At 46.9% G+C, this 19576-nt stretch overlaps 10 protein-coding genes across 10 annotated transcripts; 4 read left to right on the top strand and 6 right to left on the bottom strand.

The window, feature by feature from the left end:
* Positions 1-86: 86 nt before the first annotated feature.
* FSST1_000899 (exonuclease V a 5' deoxyribonuclease-domain-containing protein) lies at positions 87-1772 on the bottom strand (the record flags this gene model as incomplete). The annotated part of the gene is made up of 2 exons (XM_083235597.1): positions 87-1378; positions 1433-1772. The coding sequence occupies 2 exons, from the start codon at positions 1770-1772 to the stop codon at positions 87-89; spliced, it is 1632 nt and encodes a 543-aa protein (XP_083091081.1).
* A 789-nt stretch (positions 1773-2561) lies between these two features.
* On the top strand, positions 2562-3045 carry FSST1_000898 (uncharacterized protein; the record flags this gene model as incomplete). The annotated part of the gene is made up of 2 exons (XM_083235586.1): positions 2562-2898; positions 2960-3045. The coding sequence occupies 2 exons, from the start codon at positions 2562-2564 to the stop codon at positions 3043-3045; spliced, it is 423 nt and encodes a 140-aa protein (XP_083091080.1).
* Positions 3046-3917: 872 nt separating this feature from the next.
* FSST1_000897 (cation-transporting P-type ATPase PCA1) lies at positions 3918-7655 on the bottom strand (the record flags this gene model as incomplete). The annotated part of the gene is made up of 2 exons (XM_083235575.1): positions 3918-7288; positions 7346-7655. The coding sequence occupies 2 exons, from the start codon at positions 7653-7655 to the stop codon at positions 3918-3920; spliced, it is 3681 nt and encodes a 1226-aa protein (XP_083091079.1).
* Positions 7656-8330: 675 nt separating this feature from the next.
* Positions 8331-8588, top strand: FSST1_000896 (uncharacterized protein; the record flags this gene model as incomplete). The annotated part of the gene is made up of 1 exon (XM_083235564.1): positions 8331-8588. One exon carries the CDS (start codon positions 8331-8333, stop codon positions 8586-8588), a length of 258 nt encoding a protein of 85 aa, XP_083091078.1.
* Positions 8589-10028: 1440 nt separating this feature from the next.
* On the top strand, positions 10029-10484 carry FSST1_000895 (uncharacterized protein; the record flags this gene model as incomplete). The annotated part of the gene is made up of 1 exon (XM_083235553.1): positions 10029-10484. The coding sequence occupies one exon, from the start codon at positions 10029-10031 to the stop codon at positions 10482-10484; it is 456 nt and encodes a 151-aa protein (XP_083091077.1).
* A 312-nt stretch (positions 10485-10796) lies between these two features.
* Positions 10797-12215, bottom strand: FSST1_000894 (dihydroorotate dehydrogenase 2; the record flags this gene model as incomplete). The annotated part of the gene is made up of 1 exon (XM_083235542.1): positions 10797-12215. One exon carries the CDS (start codon positions 12213-12215, stop codon positions 10797-10799), a length of 1419 nt encoding a protein of 472 aa, XP_083091076.1.
* A 999-nt stretch (positions 12216-13214) lies between these two features.
* FSST1_000893 (uncharacterized protein) lies at positions 13215-14179 on the top strand (the record flags this gene model as incomplete). The annotated part of the gene is made up of 2 exons (XM_083235531.1): positions 13215-13469; positions 13520-14179. The coding sequence occupies 2 exons, from the start codon at positions 13215-13217 to the stop codon at positions 14177-14179; spliced, it is 915 nt and encodes a 304-aa protein (XP_083091075.1).
* Positions 14180-14410: 231 nt separating this feature from the next.
* On the bottom strand, positions 14411-16334 carry FSST1_000892 (transcription factor domain-containing protein; the record flags this gene model as incomplete). Its single annotated transcript, XM_083235519.1, has 5 exons — positions 14411-15184; positions 15234-15524; positions 15582-15798; positions 15856-16036; positions 16097-16334. 5 exons carry the CDS (start codon positions 16332-16334, stop codon positions 14411-14413), a joined length of 1701 nt encoding a protein of 566 aa, XP_083091074.1.
* A 504-nt stretch (positions 16335-16838) lies between these two features.
* On the bottom strand, positions 16839-17413 carry FSST1_000891 (uncharacterized protein; the record flags this gene model as incomplete). The annotated part of the gene is made up of 3 exons (XM_083235508.1): positions 16839-17066; positions 17117-17260; positions 17327-17413. 3 exons carry the CDS (start codon positions 17411-17413, stop codon positions 16839-16841), a joined length of 459 nt encoding a protein of 152 aa, XP_083091073.1.
* A 351-nt stretch (positions 17414-17764) lies between these two features.
* On the bottom strand, positions 17765-18761 carry FSST1_000890 (uncharacterized protein; the record flags this gene model as incomplete). Its single annotated transcript, XM_083235497.1, has 2 exons — positions 17765-18492; positions 18545-18761. 2 exons carry the CDS (start codon positions 18759-18761, stop codon positions 17765-17767), a joined length of 945 nt encoding a protein of 314 aa, XP_083091072.1.
* Positions 18762-19576: the final 815 nt, after the last annotated feature.

Genomic DNA, 19576 nt, shown 5'->3' with positions numbered 1-19576 from the left:
CATCTTTATAAACCTAGAAAACCAATGCAAGTCTCGTGTTATATCCTAATACATCGTAATTCATGATATATCCAGAGGCCATCTACTCAGGCGGCGTTGGTGCTCGCCCGGCGTGTTGCCCGTTTTTTCTGCTGAGTCCTGGCTTTCTGCAACATCTCATCATCCATGCTCTGCCGCCATGAACAGTCGGAAACAAATTCGCATGTTCCACACTTGAACGCCTCTTCTATGTTGACACCTTTGGCCTCACGCTTGCCCTTCCACCACTCCATATAATTGGCGAGGTATGCCTCCAATGCTTTTCGTGAAACAGGAAAGTCATGAAGGTCGATTTCGCGACCGTCGCTGCGGTGAACATATTGGACCCGAAGCATATGACCCATAGAGTGCTCACCGTGAGGAAAAGTAAGGTCTATTTCTTGCCGAACAAGAGGAACTAGTTCTCGTAATGTTCGGTACTGCAACAGATCAGGTCCGGCTGAAGAAGAACTCTGAAAGCTGGAAGAAGGGTATTCTTGAGTGAAATCGGTTTCAGTTTCTGACGCATCCACGAAGATCTCGTCGTGCAGACTGCCGATTTGTGCGATAAATGTGTCTGAGAAGGCATCATCTGGGTTGAGCCCGTATCGTCGAAAGACCTTGAAGAAATCCAACTTGCCAGCAGCCATATCGGATAGAAACCGATGGTACAGAAGCAGTTGGATCTTTGCCGGTCGTATTTGGGCGGGCGAAACAGCAGAAGAAGACCCACGCGTCTTAACATCAGCAAGATAGATCTTGTGTCCCGAGTGGTTCGCATCCGCATTTTTCGGCGGAAAGTAGTCGGCCAAAGAGTATTTCTGTTTGTCTTTTTTTGGCTCTTGGCTAGAGAGTTCTGCCTCGAATTCTGGATTTGGATTTTCGTAACTCACGCTATCGATGACTCCGTTTACGAGGTTCTCGTCAACGATCCCCCATACTTCCAGCTCACGAGTAAGTCCCGTATCACGCAAGGTTCTTAGCCCTTGTACTAGATTCCATAGCTTGAGTCCAAACGCGTCCTCTTTAGTCATGATGTCAATCTTGACAGTAGTATGAACTTCGTCCTCGAGCTTTTTATGGATTTTGGAGCCTTGCTTCATGGCCGCTGTTCTCGTCCTTCGGCCCCCAGGTAATCGAGTGAGAGTATACCAGTATTGTAACTCACACCAAGCGCCAGAAGTGAGATCAGTCACGGTCAGTGGCCTCTTTGGATAAGATCTAAACCGTTGTAGAGGCGAACGGCCATCGTCATATGAGGCATCTTGAGTGGTTTCAGATGTACGCCCTGCAGTGACGGTTGATTCTGATCCGGGTGATCGTGGTGACATGGAATTTAAGTTGTTCAAGGCTTTTCTCACTAATCTCTTGGGTCAGTTAGTGTGATGAAGCCTCACGAGGAACCATCACGTACAATCCGGGTAGAGTACATCCTCGATTGAGGAGGATGCAGCAGGTGGCGTTGGCAAGCCAGAAGATGTTTCGCGTTGGTTAAACGCTTGCCCTCTGTAAAGGTCGCTCGCCCGCCCTGTTTCACGAGGGCCCAATGTATGGCTTGATGCATTCCCAGTCGTGAAGGTGGCATCTTGTTCAAGTAAATGATCGGTTCTTTCAGGTACAGCGTCTATGGCTGCCAATCTCGCATTATTTTGAGGGGCGATGTTGTTGTTATTTTCAGAGGCCAACTGCAATAGCAATTCCTCCTCTTCGACAGAGAAATCGTAGCCAAATTCGTTATCGCTATCTAACGTCATCGCAGCAACGCTCACGAAGGCGATGAATCATTGTTTTTCCAGAAAAAGAATGCGGCGGGGGAATGGCACTCTAGCTAATTTAGCAGGGGCTTCAATGACGAGGGAGAGATTTTGGCGTCTCGAATTTAGGACGACACGCGATGGAGAACACGGGATCACGTGGGGCACTCAGTAATTCACTACCTAAAAATAGGCAACTTAGATAGTACGTATTGTGTATTGTGGATAGGAAGGAAGGAGTAGAGAGCGAATAAGTACATGTAATGACTGAATCAGAGCTGATTAAAGAATATTGCTATTGAGTGTTGATCTACTCATCAAGGACTCGGTATCTGAAACCCTACGATCCTTAAGAGTCTCATTGTCTCCCCTGCATGCAACAATGCCCGAATCCGGTCTTGAATAGGTAGTTAATAGTACCTAGAAATAAATACATATTCTTCTGCTTCGTCCCCATAGAAATTGAAATTCCCAGCTTGTTGCTGACTCTAACATCAAAGTCCTCCACCAGCTGAAATCGCTTGAAACCCGCTAAATAACAAGACTCTTGCACTGCCCTATTCTAAGTGGCTTGAGCGCTGCCTGCGACCCCTGGCCTGGGCCTGACCTGACCTGACCTGACCTGTAGGACTGTGCTATCAACTCTAGGCTTCCAAATTATCAACATAGGACAAGGCAGCAGCCACGTACAAAGCTTTCGCTCTTTCCAAAGAAGACAACCAAGTCACATTCAACCATTCGTTCTTTCCGATACTCCAAATCGCTCCTTCCGCCCCGCTCCGTCCCGACATGTCCAGTGTCCTCCGAAGCCGTTGCCCCACTGCCGGGCCCGAAGCCGGTAAAGGCACCGGCCAGTCAACAACAACAATAACAACTCCCAAGCTGGAACTTATGTCACTACCTACCGAGATACATCTCGCTATTTCTGAATTTCTCATCTATCCCGATGCTCTTTCCTTAAAACATACCAACGCCCACTTCTATAGCCTTGTCGACACAGGCATCAATCTCAAGGTTGAATGGCTGGTTGAACGAAGAAGTCTCCATCTGGAATGTCCCAACGACAGACGCTGTGATCTCGGAAGCGATCTCCGTTTCTGTCGTGGAAGTGTACCGTATGTTACTCGTTCCCCTCTTTCGTTAACAAAATTATCTAACAGGAATTACAGTCTATTGATGCGCCGAAGACGAGAACATGTCGAATGTGAATCTCGACCAGGCCTCGGATGTCTTGTGTACGGTACAAAGAGATGTTCCCATCGCTCTTTGTTGAGCAGAAGTCTACCGCGATGGTTGCAAATCAAACTGACTATCGAAGTCTGGTGGATTGTGCTTGCCCTGATACCCATAATATTTTGTTGGATATGGCTGGCAGAATTGCCATGGGGGTCTGTACTGAGTTCTTGATTTGGAAAAGCTGCGATTCTAGTTGTTTTCACAAGAGCGATATCATGTAATTTTGGCTTTATTAAGCCACTCGTATAATATTAATAATGTACGATATGGGGGCTATTTGTTGACATTTCAAAACGGTCAAGTTAATTTATCTATTGTTCACATTGACATATGGTAGCTTGGAGGGACAAATAACTATTGAATTTTGATGCTTAGCTATGTTTCTTTACAAGACGTAGCAACTGAGAATTCTAAAATAGTTGCCCAAATAGTGAACAAGGCTACTGGGTAGCAGAAACAAATGGCCTCCTAAGTCTTAGGGTATGAAAATAAGTAGTCTAAGAGCTATACCCTAAGAAGCATAAAGAGTCTCATCATTTTCGTCTCTTATGCTTCCAGCGGTCAATTTTTCTGATACCCTGAGGCAAGGTTAAGCAATCGAGAGATGGAGTCGTGTATTCTCCTTGTAGCCCCATTGCTGGCTTGAGTACCTTGTTCGAAAATAGTTGGAACAATGGCTATGTAAAGAGCGTGAATAGAAGTGTACTGGTTGTTGCAGGCGTCAAAAGACGCCTTTCTGATGTTTACTGAAAGACGAAGCCACGGTAGCGACCGGAATGCAGCATTCTGCCATACCAAACAAGGACAATAGAGGGGAAATAAACAGCGGAAAGGCTCCTAGTAGGATCTAAATGAGAGTTCGCAGAAGTTGCGCTGCTTGAGTTTATTGAGAGACCCAAGAGTTCTTACTCAGATCTTTGACCAGCGCAGAAGCACAGCAGCCAGAATAACAGGCAAAACGCTCACCAACTCTCCAAGGCCTGCATATTCCGGTGGAATCCTGGCATTGACAAACGCGCCAGCGGCAAGAAGCACAGCAAACGTGTTGTACACAAAACTCCACGAGAAGTTGAACTTGATACGATTAACAGACTTTCGGCTCGCATCTATCATGGTGATAATGCCACTGAGAGTAGGTCGCATGAGGACTACATCTGCAGCAGATTGAGCAACATCTGTACCTTCGTTCATGTGAACACCGATAGTGGCTTGGGCGAGAGCAACAGCGTCGTTTGTGCCATCGCCACAGAAAACAACGACTGGCTTCTTGTGATCGTTTACGTTGCCAAGAAGGGTCTGGATGTAGTCCTTCTTGCCAGCAGGTGAAGTTCGGGAACGGACGTTATTTCTCGGGATGTTCAGTTTCGTGGCTAGATTCTGGACAGCTTCTTCATCGTCGCCGGAGACCACATGGACTGAAAGGCCACGCATGTGCAGCGCCTTTACGGTCTCCAAAGCATCGTGCCTGAGCTCATCTTGGAGGCCATACACAGCGCGCAAATCGTCATTTACTGTGAAACAAAAAACAGTATTACCTTGAGCGAGTAACGTGGAGACGAGAGGGTTCTCTGAAAGACCCAACCAACGGGAGTTTCCAGCCTTGAGCCTTTGACCCTTTACGACTGCTTCGATACCTTTGCCTGTCAGGCTCTTTGTTTCATCTGCAGCAAAAGGCTCAATCCCGATATCCTTAAGATGTCTCGTCACAGCTACCGAAACTGGATGTCGGCTGTTCTCGATAAGACCCAAAAGTAGTGGAAGAGAAGGTTTGCCGATGCATTCCTTTGAAACGACAGACAGTTTCCCTTGAGTCAGAGTGCCAGTCTTGTCAAACACAACGTGAGATGTCTTGTGAGCAACTTCGATAGCGTCAGCCGACTTGAAGATGATGCCTTTCTCTGCAGCCACTCCGCTCATGATCACAATAACCATGGGAACTGCTAATCCAATCGCGCAAGGGCATGACACGATGAGGACAGCTATGGCATAAGTTATTGCCTCGGTTGTAGCCTTGGAGCCGCCATAACCCCGGACTGTCAGGCCAACACTGACCCAAATCACGAACGTGATGACGGTCAAGGCAACTACTACAGGGACGAAATAGGAGGCCACCCGGTCTGCCAGGTCCTGCAGCTTCGGCTTTGACAGCTTAGCCTCATCGACCATGGCGGCAATCGCATTGATGGTATTGTCACCAGGCAAGCGACGCAGTCGCACAATCATAACACCTGAGCCATTAATTGATCCTGCAATAACACCAGATCCGGGATATTTCTCCACGGGTCGGGACTCGCCCGTAAGCATGGATTCGTCAACTTCCGATGAGCCAGTCATGACGGTTCCATCAGTAGGGATTCTTGTATCGGGAAGAACCCTGAAGATGTCGCCATACTGAAGAAGTCTGATGTCAATCTCGCGCTCGATGCCGCTCTTCTCGTCGACGATAATGGCAGTTGATGCCTGGAGTGACCGAATAGAGATTGACTCGACTGCCTTCTGACGAGCGAGTGCCGCAACCCATCGGCCAACCATGATTAAAGTCACCAGCAAAGTGGAGGTTTCGAAAAACTGTCCAGTCGAGAGAGGCTTTCCAGCAACAAGGTATCCAAAGGAGACAACAGAGAAGATGTAGGCTGCGCTGGTGCTAAGGACAATCAATAAATCCATCTCGATGACTCGAGAGAAAACCAGTGCTTTGATAGCCTTGGGATAGAATGGTCCTGCAATGACAACTTGGACGGCGGTAGCCAATGCAAGTGAAGCCGAAGAGTAGGCTGTCTCATTCTCGGGGATTGGCGCCCATGCCATGACAAGTACAGGGATAGTAAGAACTGCAGACAGCAGAGTCATATAACCAACATGGCGAACATGCTTGTTTCCAGCTTCAAGAGACGAGTCCGCGACTGGAGGGGCAAGCTTAACGGGAGGTACCCAGGATCTTTCAGCAAGGTCTCGTGCACCAATAATTTTAGGATCGAAGAAAACCCGAACATTGTTTTTGTCAAGAACAGTCATATCAACAACGCCGTCAGGCCATGTCTGTCCTACAAACTGGGATATGTTGCCATCCACAACGAGATCCAAGCTGGAACCTCGAGTTTGGATTCTCTCACATTTGAACTCTGTGGTTCGTTCGAGGTGTTTGATAACCTCGTCGACTGATCCGAGGCGTAAGTCAATGTTGAATTCTGCTCTTGAGAGAACGAGGCTTGTTTTCAGCTCCTTGACAGCAGGAACTGTGGCTAGTGTTCGATTGAGTTTCGTCTCGCAGCCAGTGCATGTCATACCCGAGATACTGAGAACCACACGTTCTTTTCCTGTGGTCTGATTCTCTACATCGGTAGGCTTTTCAATAGAGAGTGCTTTGTTGTCTTGATGCTCTTCGAGGACATTAGAGGTACAGCAGTCGTCATCGGGGATTTGACAACCCTGAGATTTCTCGTAGCAGTACCCGCCACAGTCGTCTCCTGGGAGCCCAGTTGAGAGCCTTTCTTTTGGCTTGCAACAAGCACTACTACAAATAGGGGTAAGTTGGTTCCCAGCAATCTCCTCTGTCTTGGTCGCATGGCAAGGCTTTGAACATCCATTTGCTGCAGGGTCATTAACCTTGGTAGCCGGGTAGCCTTTTGTAACAGGGTTCTCTTTGCGCCCAGTTGTGCAACAGAAGCCAGAGCAACTATCCGTAGCGACATGATTCTTGGCAACTTTGCTATCATTTTGGTCAACGGGTTGCTGTTCGGGCGGAGGCTTCTGAGAGCAGCAGGCGTCGAGACATCCGCTTGTACCAGCAAGGTCATCAGGAAACTTTTGGGTTGATTTTTCGACGATAATTTGTTGATCATTGGCGTTGTCTTTTGCACAACACCCCTTCCTGCATTTGTCTTTGGGAACAGCGTCCTTGTCTGGCTTGGCCACTGAACAACATGCTTTACCGCAGCTCTTCTTAGCAGATGATTGGCTGGCAGATTTTACACTCTCTGTAGAGCTATCTCGCAGACGGAATCGGTTCTCTACAGCCTTCTCTTTGGTGACAGAGCCTGTACTGCGGCCAGAGTCGGTTGATGAGCGTAGGAGAGAACGAGAAGACAGCTTCTTAGTCGGGCTACCCCGGGTCTCGCAGCAAGATTCCTGACCCATAGCAATAAGAGTGCGACAAAGACACCCCAGAGCTTGAAGAGTTGCACCGTAGCGGTCGAGAGCAGAGATGCTGTGCTTGTTGCATGGCTTGCCGTCGGTTGCGCCATCGCAGCTACGGGTAGAGCTACCACAGCCCGTCCCAGCTGATGCGGCATTAGCAAACACGTCTTCTGTAACATATGGAAAGGTTGGTCACTCACTCTCTCTGTCATCGGAGCTCATCCTGCAGTCGCGCATAGCAAGGCGGTCAATGCAAGCTGCATTGCAGCAGGGACTGGTCTTCCCACGGCAGCAGTCGGGTGCACCCTCATTGCGGTCGTTCTTGTCATCTTCACAATTCTCGGAAGCGCAGCAGTCAATCGCTTGCTCGTTGATTGCCCGTTCTTCATCCTTTGGTCCGGTTGCAGCCTTGTCTTGATCTTCGCGACTGTCAATGTCGACCTGAGACAATGCTTTAGCAGTAGGTGGCTCTGTAACCGGAGGACCACAGCAGCCCGATTTGCATCCCATTTTCTTGACTCAATATTCCGATTGTTTATGTTTGTTCTTGTTAAATATATTTTTGTGAAGCAAAGCTGTATTTCTCTGACGGATATCGTCTCAACCTCCTAGCCTAGCTTATCGGCTACTACCCTGTTGCTGCAGCTTGCACGTGAATGGCTTCACAATGGGGCGACATTACAGGGTATGATTAGGATACTAGATTGAAACATGTAATAATTGGTGTTTTCGACATAGACCCAAGTCTTTGCTTACACTAATGCTGGTGGAAAGTCGAACGTGAATGTAAAATCAGGCAAAAGAACCTTATGGCCATCAATGCCAACCACGGCAAGCCACATTGAGTATTTCATTAATGAATTCTGATTGTATTGGAACTGCCCTTTATTCAGCCTGTAGCTGATACTGATTGTAGGGTGACTGGATCAGATGCACGCATGGTCTTCAAAGTACCTGAGCTGTGACAACCCGTGGATAATGGTGTATATGCTATCATCCAAGTACCTAGAGTAACACATGGTAAATACGGTGAATGAATTGATAATTCAATTAAACTATGAACATATATAAATCAACTTGAGGTCTTATGTAAAGTTGCCTCCATCAACTCTGCCATCCACCATCACCTGCTTGCTCTCTGGAACGACTGTTACCATCTAACCAAGAAACGTCCCTATAGCCAATATGTCGGACACAGTTCATCTCAACGCCTCGCACATCCCACTTCTCCGTGGCTTCCTAGCAACTTTCCAAGCCCGTATCGACGAGCTTTTTGTTCGTTTCTCTAAACTCTGCGAACTCAGAGACAATGTACCCGAATCAGACAGCGAGTTGCTGCGACACATGGATATTCTTCTACACCAATGCTGCTTGGAGCTCAATTGGAACATTCAGACTTACGGAACGTACAAGGAGCTCCGGGATATGGTTCAGCCATCTTAATCCAGACTTGCTGGCCCTTGAACTGGGGCGTACATGCTGGAGGAAGTATGGTAAGGGACTCAATTATCACCTCTGACTGAACACAAACTGAACAACGAATAGTCACAATGGACAAGCTTTCTGTTGAAAAAGCAAATAGTATCAATAGGAACTGAACGGTGCATGGCATAACAAAGGTAGACAGGGGTTGATATGTAAAGGAACCAGTCTCTTATGGATTTTCTACACGATGTATGACATCTATTTTACAGTTTTGTTTTGTTTAGTTATCTCCATTTTTGGAAATCCGAAGATAGTACTGTGGTATCTTTTCTGGTCTTTTCGTGCCTATTATTTGGTCCTGACGGCTCTATACCTCCAAACGATATTATTCTACAATCCCCAGATTCTTGACCGTTACTTTCCACTATTAAGAATATCCAGCAGCGTCTCGAGACAATACGCTACATATTTCTTTTGTTCAGGAGTCCATGCTCCATGTACGAAGACGAGGATTTGAACCAACGTTGTGGTTGAACATAGCAATGTAAACATCGGTTTAAAAGACAACTATTCCTTTTATGGGTTCTTATTGATATTGGATTGAGTCAAGTGTATGATTATATATGTAGCTAACGCCTAAGCCCGTCAATAAGGGTTATAGTTTAAGCTCCCACGAATATATCATACTAAGTCCAATGAAATTCGGCTTTGAAGGGACTTTGACGTTTACCATGCCTTGGAAGGATTATATGCTTGGCCTTTCAACATCCTGAATGAAGAATCCCAAGAAATCCAAACCGCTTGATAATGCCTAAATGATTCAGCACCATGTATATGCGGTTCAAGACATTTTTAGTCGGCAATATTTTTTTTCTGTAAATAAAGACTACCAGGTTAATGGTAGACGACGACCACTGAGCGAACACAGCAGGAAAAAGCCTGGTTTTTGATCATACCTTGTTCTAATTATCCATTGAGCAGAGTGTTGCTTATATGTCTAAGTTAAACACAACAAGCACTGTCCAGGATGTATAGCAGAGTTGTTCAATACAACGTCTTCCGAAAAGACCCAAACACCATGTCTTTTTCGACGTGAAAGAACTTACTTACACAGGGATGAATAGTTGTACAATGTCTCTTTTTACGTTATATCTTTTGAACAGTCTCTCAAGTAGAACTGTTGAATATGATACCGCGCTGGGACAATCCAAGTCCTGCCAAATTGGAGTATAAATAGTTTATATTCCCCCTTCTTTTAACTTTCAATCCATCACCAACACAAGTCAAACAAAACTCAACAACTCGTTTTTGATCTCCTGCTTTGATACTAGATTTGTTTATCAGCAAAGCCAGAAAGTAGAAATCACAAGACATCAAACACTACACAGTTTGCACAAGCGAGTAGTCGCCAACTTCATACGACTCTACCTACATCAAACATCTATTCTCGTCTTCAACATGCCTTCGTCAATCAAGAGTATATTTTCTCTGAAGAAGGATACGGCTCCCAAGTCAGAGGAAGAGGAACCTGTTGTCAAGTCATACACGATGGACGACTACAAAAAGGAGAATGAGAACCTGAAGTGTGAGATCAAAATACTCCAGGAGCAGCTGACCCGACGTTTCCAAAATGCGAGGGACGTCGAGCATGATGTCTTGGAGCATCGGGTTCTTCTCGACAAAACGCTTCGAGTACTCCAATCTTTGGACCAGCAGCTCGGGGCAATCTATGACCGAAAGGGAATAGAGAAGGCCATCGTAAAAGCAGCCAATGAACCGAAATTGATCTATTATAAAGCTGAAGCTTTCAAGAAGGTCAAGAATGCCGAGTATGAGATTGTAGGAACCCAAGAGATTATCAGGATCTGTATCGACAGGCTTAAGGGCCACCGTAAGAAGTTCGTCAAACATTGAGGAGAGTAAGTCGGTGTCATCTGGCAGGTTCTGGAGTTTGGAGTTGTGGAGTTTCAGGCAAAGGGATTGGGTGACATACCTCTCTCTCAAGATCAATACCAACATGCATGACTGAGAGCAAGGGTCTAAGAGGTAAGTATGATTCCCCTGGTATTTCTAGCAAAGTGACTACCTAACTAACCTTAGGGGTAAATAAAAAGAAAAACATAAAAAAATGTTTAAAAAATCACTTTTTTCTTCATGAAATTGTCCCATTTTGTACCTTTTGCGATAGACAAATTAAAACGGGAAATGTTGCTTGCTATAGCATGTCTAGTTCTTCACACCACCTTTTAACTCCTGCTTGATCCTGGTAATAGTGCCAGGGCCGCCATATGTCAATCCTGTGTAGACCATCGCCACGCTAGCTCCAGCATTGAGGATCTGCCGCGCTTGTTCGCCGTTGGTGATGCCTCCTGTGGCGAAGATGACCTTCTGAACACCACCCTTGGCGCCGAGGCTGGCCTTGAAAGAGTGCTTGTCTAGCATCTTGCGGTATCGGCCGACAAGGTCGAGTGTACGGCTGTACATCGCAGGACCGGAGTAGCCGCCAGTCTCCATGAGGTTTTGTCGCTCCTGGGCAGTAAGCTTAATACCGGGGGGGATGACGCCGTCTCGTCGCTTGGTTGTGTTGCCGACGATAACTCCGTCGACGCCACTTCGGTGAACAGCCTCGACAATACCCTCCATTTGTGTGTCCTCATCCTCATCGGGAGAGACCTTAACCATAACCTTGGGCTTTTGCTTTCGGTCGGTCTTGGCAGCTTCGTCAACAACGGCGCTGAGGAGCCGTGTCAGGGGCTCAGTGGCCTGGAGATCGCGAAGACCGGGAGTATTAGGGCTGCTGACGTTTACGACCAGTACATCAGCGAAGCGTGCAAGTCTTCGTACACAGTAGACGTAGTCCTCGGCAATAGCCTTCTCATCCCGCTCGTCGGTTTCCTTGTTCTTGGCGATCTGAACAGCCAGAAGCCGGCCCTCTCGAAGACTTCCAGGTGGGACCTTGGCGTTTCCGTCAAGGACGTCTCTCTCTGTAAGTCCAAGAGATCGGGCAAATCGTCGAAGTCGGTCCCTCAATCGAATAGCCATATCATCGGCACCACGAGAGTTGAGACCGTATCGGTTGACCATACCGTCGAGGCTGCGAACTCGGAACACTCGAGGCTTGGGGTTGCCGGCTTGGGGGAGAGGTGTGCAGCCGCCAATCTCGACAATGCCAGCTCCAAGGTCAAACAACGCATCTGCTACCTCTCCATCCTTGTCGAGACCAGCCGAGATAGCAATTGGGTTCTGGACTTCTGTTCCAAAGACATTGACAGCCAGTTCGGGGGAGTTGAGAGTAGTATCGCGCTCGCGGGGGTTAAGGTTGAGCTCATGGAGCACCTTCAAGGCCGTGGTGCCAGCATGGTGAGCGTCCTCAGCATCAGGGTATGCCCAACGCAGCAGCGGAGGAACGACCCATCGGTGGAAGAAAGCTCTGGTGTCGGTAGCGTAGAGGTAAGAGCCATAGAGGACAGCAGCAGTAGCACTGCCGTAAAGAGCGAGCCTGAGACCAGCTCCATCACCGGCTGAAGAAGAGGACGAAGCGTTGCGGCGCTGAACGAGGTTTGACTTGGGAAGGGCAGGGCGGGCGGATGAAGCAATTCGGGTGCCAGAAACGGCAATTCGTGATCGTAAGAGAGCGGCAGACATGGCTGGGAAGTGATGCTGGGCCGGGCCAGCTCCCAATGGTTCAACAAGACGAGAGAGAGGAAGTTGTTTCGGGTGAAGCTTCAACTTGCATCCACAAATTCCCGACGTTGGATTGCAGAGCCCAGTGCCGCACAGTACAAAGCACAGTACAGGTGAGAGATGGTATTTAAAACACTCAGTAGATATATAGAACAACAACTGTTTTGGGTATTATTTAGCTTTTATAATAACTGAATTAGCAGGTAGGTATCTTCTCAAGAAGATAACCATACGTTTATTAAATAATTTTAGTTTTCAATCTGCCCAATCCTATCACTAGTCTCTATCAGCTAATTTCGGTCAACCATAGAAGAAAGTCATTCAAGGTTAGGAAGATGCCATTCTCCCTCTCACATGCTAGTATTGTGTAGATATGGAGCAAGTTAATAATTCAGTGGTACCATGTTGTGGCCGATTCGAAGCGATATGAAATGATCGTCACACGAGACTGTTGGACTTGATAGAACTTTTCTTCCAGGAGTGGATAAATATAGTCTTTGTTTGGTATGTTAATCTTAGAGACTCGTCACAGAAAAGATTAGATTATGATCAGTCAATTCTGTTATTCAACGGCCTTGTTTAATATCGGTATCTCGATAATGGTTCCGATCCGATACTTCTTCGCATAATTCGGAGGACGATATTAATCCGGTATCCACTTTCGGCCGTCTCCAACGCCGTCTTTTGTTAGGAGCCCGGCACTGTAGGTAGACATCACGACTTCGGTGAATTCGGACATCGATCGGCTACTCCATAATTTCAACAAATCAACATGTCAGATCCCCCGATTCAGTCGTTGATTGTTTTAAATAGAGATTTGAAGGGAATTATATATAAGAAGCTTCTTGTGTAGCCACTTAATCTATACGACTTGTTCATCAATACTCTCCTGCTTTTAGCCCAATTATCGAATAAGGCCTTCACTGCCATATTCCAAATAATACCACATAAATATTCAACATGTCTCGAGCAATCCTAATCTGTGGTGCAACTGGAAAACAAGGCGGCGCCGTCCTCAACAAACTCGTCAAGCAAAATGCCGATTTCAAGATTCTCGCTGTCACCAGAAACGCCAAATCTCCTTCAGCCCAACGACTACTCCGCAAATCTCCAAACATCAACCTCGTGCAAGGCGATCTAGCTGATCCCACTGCAATCTTCAAAACTGCGAGGAGTGTCACTGACAAGCCTATATGGGGAGTGTTCAGTGTTCAGGTAAGAGTGTTCACCCTTAATCAAGCATGAGCAACCACTGACATGCTCAGGTCCCTGTTGGCTTCGGACAAGGAGGCGGTGGTGAGGTTGGACAAGGCAAATCCCTTGTCGATGTCGCTTTAGACGCTGGTGTCAAGTTCTTTGTCTACACTTCAGTCGACCGACATGGTCAGGATTCAGAAAACAACCCGACTCCAGTTCCTCATTTTATGGCAAAGCACGAAATCGAGAAGCACTTGATTGCACGCACCGCCAATACGGATATGCAATGGTCAATTCTACGTCCGGTGGCATTCATGGACAACTTGACAGATGACTTCTTGGGAAGATCATTTGTTACTGCGTGGAAGTTGGCTGTCAAAACAACGCCAGTCCAGCTCGTCTCCGTCACTGACGTGGGCATAGCTGGAGCAGAAGCCTTCCTCCAACCTGAGAAATATTCAGGACGTGCGGTGTCGCTTGCTGGCGACGAGTTGACTCTTGACGAATTCCAAAAAGTCTTCAAAGAGAAGATTGGCCGTGAAATTCCTTCAGCCTACAGTTTTGTTGTTTATCCTATGATGGCGATGGTGAAGGAATTGGGTTACATGTTCAAGTGGTTCAATGATGTAGGCTTTGATGCGGACTTAAAGGCGTTGAGACAAGAGTACCCCGAACTCAAGACTTTTGGCACTTGGCTTGAGACGGAAAGCGACTTTGCGCGCAAATGATGTGTCTTCTTGTAGATTGTTTTGATACAGGCGCTTCTTTAACATCAACATCGATGGACTTATAGTATATTTCATTAAATCACTAAATAATTGTACAAGACCCTGTTCACGATACATATTGGCGTCGTATTTTGTGCGGAATGGAGCATCAGACATCGAATGAGTCCGAAAAAGAGGAGTAGAGTCGCTGAGTAGCGAGCAGTGGAATGTCGACAGGCGTGTCCTGCAAGTTCACCTGCACCAGCTATCAGTGTCCGTGACGCATATTGAGACACGATGATTTCTTACCTTGCACATGGTTGCGGAGGTGATACCACACTGGCTCATCTCTTTTACAATTTCATTTGACACAGCGTTAGCGACAAGATTATTGTTCCCAAAAGCTACCATAACCCTTAGAATGAATTCGAGATTCTCCTCACTTTGTACATCAGGTTCGGCGGGAGATGTACAGGATACAAAGACCAAAGCAGCCATATATGCTGCAACGCAGATAAGAGGGTTTGCAAAGGTTGTGCCAAGTTCAGGTATCATTCTAAAGATGTTGAGAATCTCTTCTGCCGCTGGAACTAGACGATCTTGCGACAATCGAATCATATAACTTGGCAGTCCTTGTATGTTCGACTTCATTCTCCACAGGGCTGCTCTGTGAAGGCAGATTGTAGCTGTGTGAAGCATGACGTTGACAAACACTGCATTGTGACTCTTATAATTGGCAGGAAGGCACAGATTCTTTGGCAACATTAGTAGCATAAACTTGAGGTCATTGTCAATCGCTCTATGCTGTTGCCAATATGCGTCATCTGTTGAAGTCTCAGCGCCTTGTCCTCGGCCATCGTCGGAATTATTATGCTCGATGGTACGGTGGAATATGTGCGCTGTAAGTACTCTTCCAGCGAAAGATGAGTGTGGTTCAGCTTCGATTAGCTGATCTCCTAGGAAACGTGTTTGCTCCTCTCTTCCATACGCAAACGCTTCGTCGGAAGCTGGAAGGCGGGTGTCTATCTACACCCTTGTCAGCCATTGGTTCGTGAGCCAGGCTGATCAAACTCACCTTCTGTTGATTTATCAGAGCTGGCCATCCGGTTGTTGCACAAACAAACCGGTCGAAACAGAATATGGTCCACCATGTTCGGCGTCGCTCCTCAAGTTCAATCCAGTCCGTTGATACGTTTCCGATCGACTGGGGCATATCAACCCGGTGCAGATTAAGTATATGTGCAGCTCTAAGGGCAGATGATAAAGTAATGGAAGCCTTAGCGAACATTGTGTGTTCGGCTTCGAAGCAAGACATCAGGGCCCAAGCTTGTACATGACCCAGTGACAGATCATTTGTCCCAAGGCTCTAAATACGTTTGTATCAGTACTGTAGGTATTCAACCACTATCGTAATAGAGCATACCCCGAATTCCTGTTCCTGAAGATAAGTTCTAGCACGCTTGTAGAAATCCATGCCTAGATGGTGATATGACTTGGTAGTCTCTGCAGCAAAGGCCATGACGGTGTACTGAAGGCACATTGGCGTTTTCCTATGGTCGGGCAGAAAGAGAGATGCCATAAACCGCTGTCTGTGTAGCATGGGCGCTGCTTGGTGGACATCATTAAAGTAGATGGTTGTTCTATCGGATCATTATTATAGTCCCGGGTGTGGTCTGGGTGAATAAAAGAATACCCACAGTGTTTTGACGAGATATTGAGGCAGGGGCTCCTCGATCAGACCCGACCCTGCAGGTTCATCATTTGAATAGCTTAGCGATGCTATACCAGCAATTGAAGCATTGTTGGCTTTGCACTGATTTTCCTGAGTACGAGACGTCTCACTTTGCCGAGAAGCTTGTAGTAATCTCTCGAGGCGTCCTTTTGTGTGTATAGGTTAGCAGATGTTCAACCACCAACTCACTGCTCAACCTAACTTACCAAGTTTGGCCTCTAAATCCTTGGCCTGGCCTCGATTTATGCCCCGATAAGGCTGCCTTGAGTCAGAGTAGACGCACTCGTAATTTTGCTTAAGGCATCGACTACAACATGGCTTTGCACGATCGCATTTCAGCTTGCTTTTCCGACACGGATGGCAACTAAACGGTGCAGTAGCAATATTCTCACGCCGAGCATTATGGATGCCAGCTTGAGAACATGAATTACCATCGTTGCTCATTATTCAATGATTATCGGTGATTGTAAGATAGGCAGTTGATGTAGGAGGGGAGTCAATGGGGGATATATAGTTCAGGGAGACGCGGAAATAGTGGAGTGGGCGCTTACAACATCGACAACATCCCAACAGCCTGTTGCTGAATTTTAAGAAATCACTGTTTAAAGAGTTAGTTTGTTCTTGATTTGTTTGATGAAAGGATGCTAATTAGTGAATGTGACAAACGTCTATTCTCACCTTGTTGTTCTCGGTAAGCTCGTCATCGATATGTTATTTGCAATCCTGCGATAACCCCACCACTGGGACAAACATAATTCGTAATCATATTTCAGCTACTTCAAAGAAAAGGCCAAGTTTATTGCTGTCCAGAGAAAGAAATCTCCCGCAGTTTTGGTCTTGATCTCTGTATCTTTTCTAATGCCTCGTGTTCCATTCCATTCCACTTTCAGCGCCTTCATGTCATTCGTTACCCAAGCTCAGAAGCTAGGTCAAGAAAAAGCGTCACGTTCAAAGCTCCTTCATCATGAGGTAGACATTGCCCTTGCCGGGGGTCAGGCTGTGAGGACTGTCGTTGTACTCACGAGCCGGGAAACGAAGAGTCACTTCCATCATGGGCTCATTGCCCTTCTTGGCCTTGCCGTCTTCGTCAACAAGCTTGAGGCCCTGAACGATGCAGTTGAGACGAGGACGGAAGGTCTGCTCGTAGCCATCGCGGGTGAGACGGTTGTGCTCGTCCTTAACTTCCTTTTAGTATGGGCTTGAAAAGGGAAAAGGTGAATACTTACGACAGCGCGGGCAAGATCAAACTTGCAGCGATTGAAGGCGATGGCGTTCTCGTCACGAAGGTCCAGTTCGTTCATGGCATAGCCAATGTCCTTAACGACGGCAAGCATGGTGTCCTTGATGTAGTCGGTCTCGCTCATGTAACGCTATTGAGGAGCAAGCTTGTTAGCTTTGGTAGACAAACCGGGATGTCACAGCTCCGAAGGACTTACTTTCAGAGTGACAGCAGTCTCAGGGTCCTGATCCCAGAGGCGCCGAACGACCTCGTTGACAATTCGGATCTTATAGCCTGCGGACATCTCGAAAACTTGGAGGGATTGAGAGAAAGAGAATTGCGATTCTAGGTGAGAACTGTATGGAGGTTTCGACAGTTGTGTTGATTAAGTTAAGTTCGATGAGAATCCATCATGGCTCGAGATTATATAGCCGATTCGACTCTTCAAACGCTAATATCGTAAACGCTGACTTCGATTATCACCATCGTAACCATTATCCTTACAACGAAGTCGTTTACTTGTAAGTGGGGAATATCGTTTGGCTCTTTTATCCGCCAACGTTGTTTGGTCTGAAAGGTATTTATCTAAGTAATAAAAGAAAATTATGTAAGATGGTATCAAAGAAGAATGTAAGAAAAATCAGTCAGCTAAACCTCATGAAGGAGCTGCGGGCCTGGGCGTATTATTATCTTTCACCTCCCCCAAAGTCCCTGATGTTCCTGGCGCATTGCGGGACGGGCTTTCTGGTGAGATGGGCCATTCGTAACTACGAGTCGAGAAGGTCGAGTCCTTGTCGTTATCAGAGGGACTCACGAGGGCAACTTCTGTTACACTGGCCGAGTTTCGACCTCCTGCGCCCAGCTCTGGCGTCCTCATACATCCGCGCAGTTCCTCGGCGTGGGGTCGATCGCCCTCCATTTCATACATAACGTGAGGACCATAGCCACCTGCTTGGATGGCATCGGCCTTTTCGACTTCGGCAACCCTAAGCCTTTCTTCAACATTACGTCTCTTACGCCTCTCACGCAGCCAGAGGAAGATGGCTACGCCGAGGAGGATGACTCCAAGAGCAACACCAATGCCTACACCGGCCTTTCCTCCACTGGACAAGCCGCCAGAGGGAGCCACTGGCTCTGGGTTGCCAGATGCTTCCGCTGCTTCCGAGTCACCAGATTGGGTTACTATGGCAGTGGTCCATGATGATTCTTCAACAGACGTGGTTTCTGATTCTGCTGATGTAGTTGTTGTTGCGGCTTCGGTGGACGCGGTTGATGTGATCGAAGTCTTGGTAGCCGGTGAGGTTGGGAATGATGTAGGTTCGGTGGCAGTTCCGTATGGTTCCCAGTATTGTTCACAAATCTTCCAGTAGCTATTCTCATATTCTGAATTTCAGTTAGCAAGCTGATCTCTAGTGTAGAGTTTGCAACTTCATACCAAACATGTCATCTTCAGTACACTTCTTGTTTGTTCGTCTTTCTCTGTTACCAAGACATTGCTCCAGCGTATCGACGACAGTCTGATGGTTGGGTTTATAGCACCAACAATCGTAGTCGGTGTCACCACAGCCAGTAGCGGCGACACTGATATCAAAGCATCCGGCGACACATTCGGGAATAGTCTCGTAGAGGTGCTTGGCGTTTTTGTTGGCCATTATTGATATGGATATAGGTAATGAGATGAAGTCTAAGATGGATGATACCTAAGAAAAGAAACGAAAAGAAGCGACGCGAAGGAACAACAAGCTAACGAAGATTGAACATGAAAGATCCAGGACGATGGATCACTAGTAGGCAGGACTGAGCCGGCTTTAGTTTAATTATCAAGGCGATCAGGGACTCCATTTGAACGAAATGGGTCCCTTGTAAATAGAATCCTTCCCCATCTTTTGCTACCCATATAGCCATAGTAAGCCATTGGTTGATGACGCTCTCGGACTATAGACTTGGGCCAGGACAATGCGTTGTGTTGATCTCAAACGGCTAATGCTGGGGATAAGAACTTTTGCAGACTAGGGTTTCGACTAAGCCATAGGGCAGTGAACCACTCGAGGTGTCTCATCCCATAATAAGCGATACAGTTGAAATGGAACGAAGGATTTGTCCCCTGGCCAGAAAGCAACATCGTAATTTCAGGATCAGACTAAGTGTAGGGCGTTCCAGGGTCCATAGCCTAAAATATGGATACATGTGATATCCGCAAGGCAACTCTCCTAAATATCTTTCCGTTGAGGTGGCGATTGGTTGGAGAACTAAAAGCGCCAATCAATGGAAAAAACGTGACGTATAACGTCTTTCGAGGTTTGTTTGCTCCGGGAGTTTGATGTAAGAAAAAGTCCGGAAGAATTAAATACGCGATGATGAGACAAGGACATCATCTGAAAAATGGTCCAAAGGTCTAGACCTCTATAGGAGTGATTCTCATTGGTCAAAGGTCCACTAGTCGGGCTCTTTGAACCGAGCCTTATCG

This window comes from Fusarium sambucinum, chromosome IV (genome assembly GCF_050947815.1).
Source record: "Fusarium sambucinum isolate potato_lamoka chromosome IV, whole genome shotgun sequence".
Classification (NCBI taxonomy): domain Eukaryota; kingdom Fungi; phylum Ascomycota; class Sordariomycetes; order Hypocreales; family Nectriaceae; genus Fusarium; species Fusarium sambucinum.
This window is presented reverse-complemented; position numbering and strand designations above follow the sequence as displayed.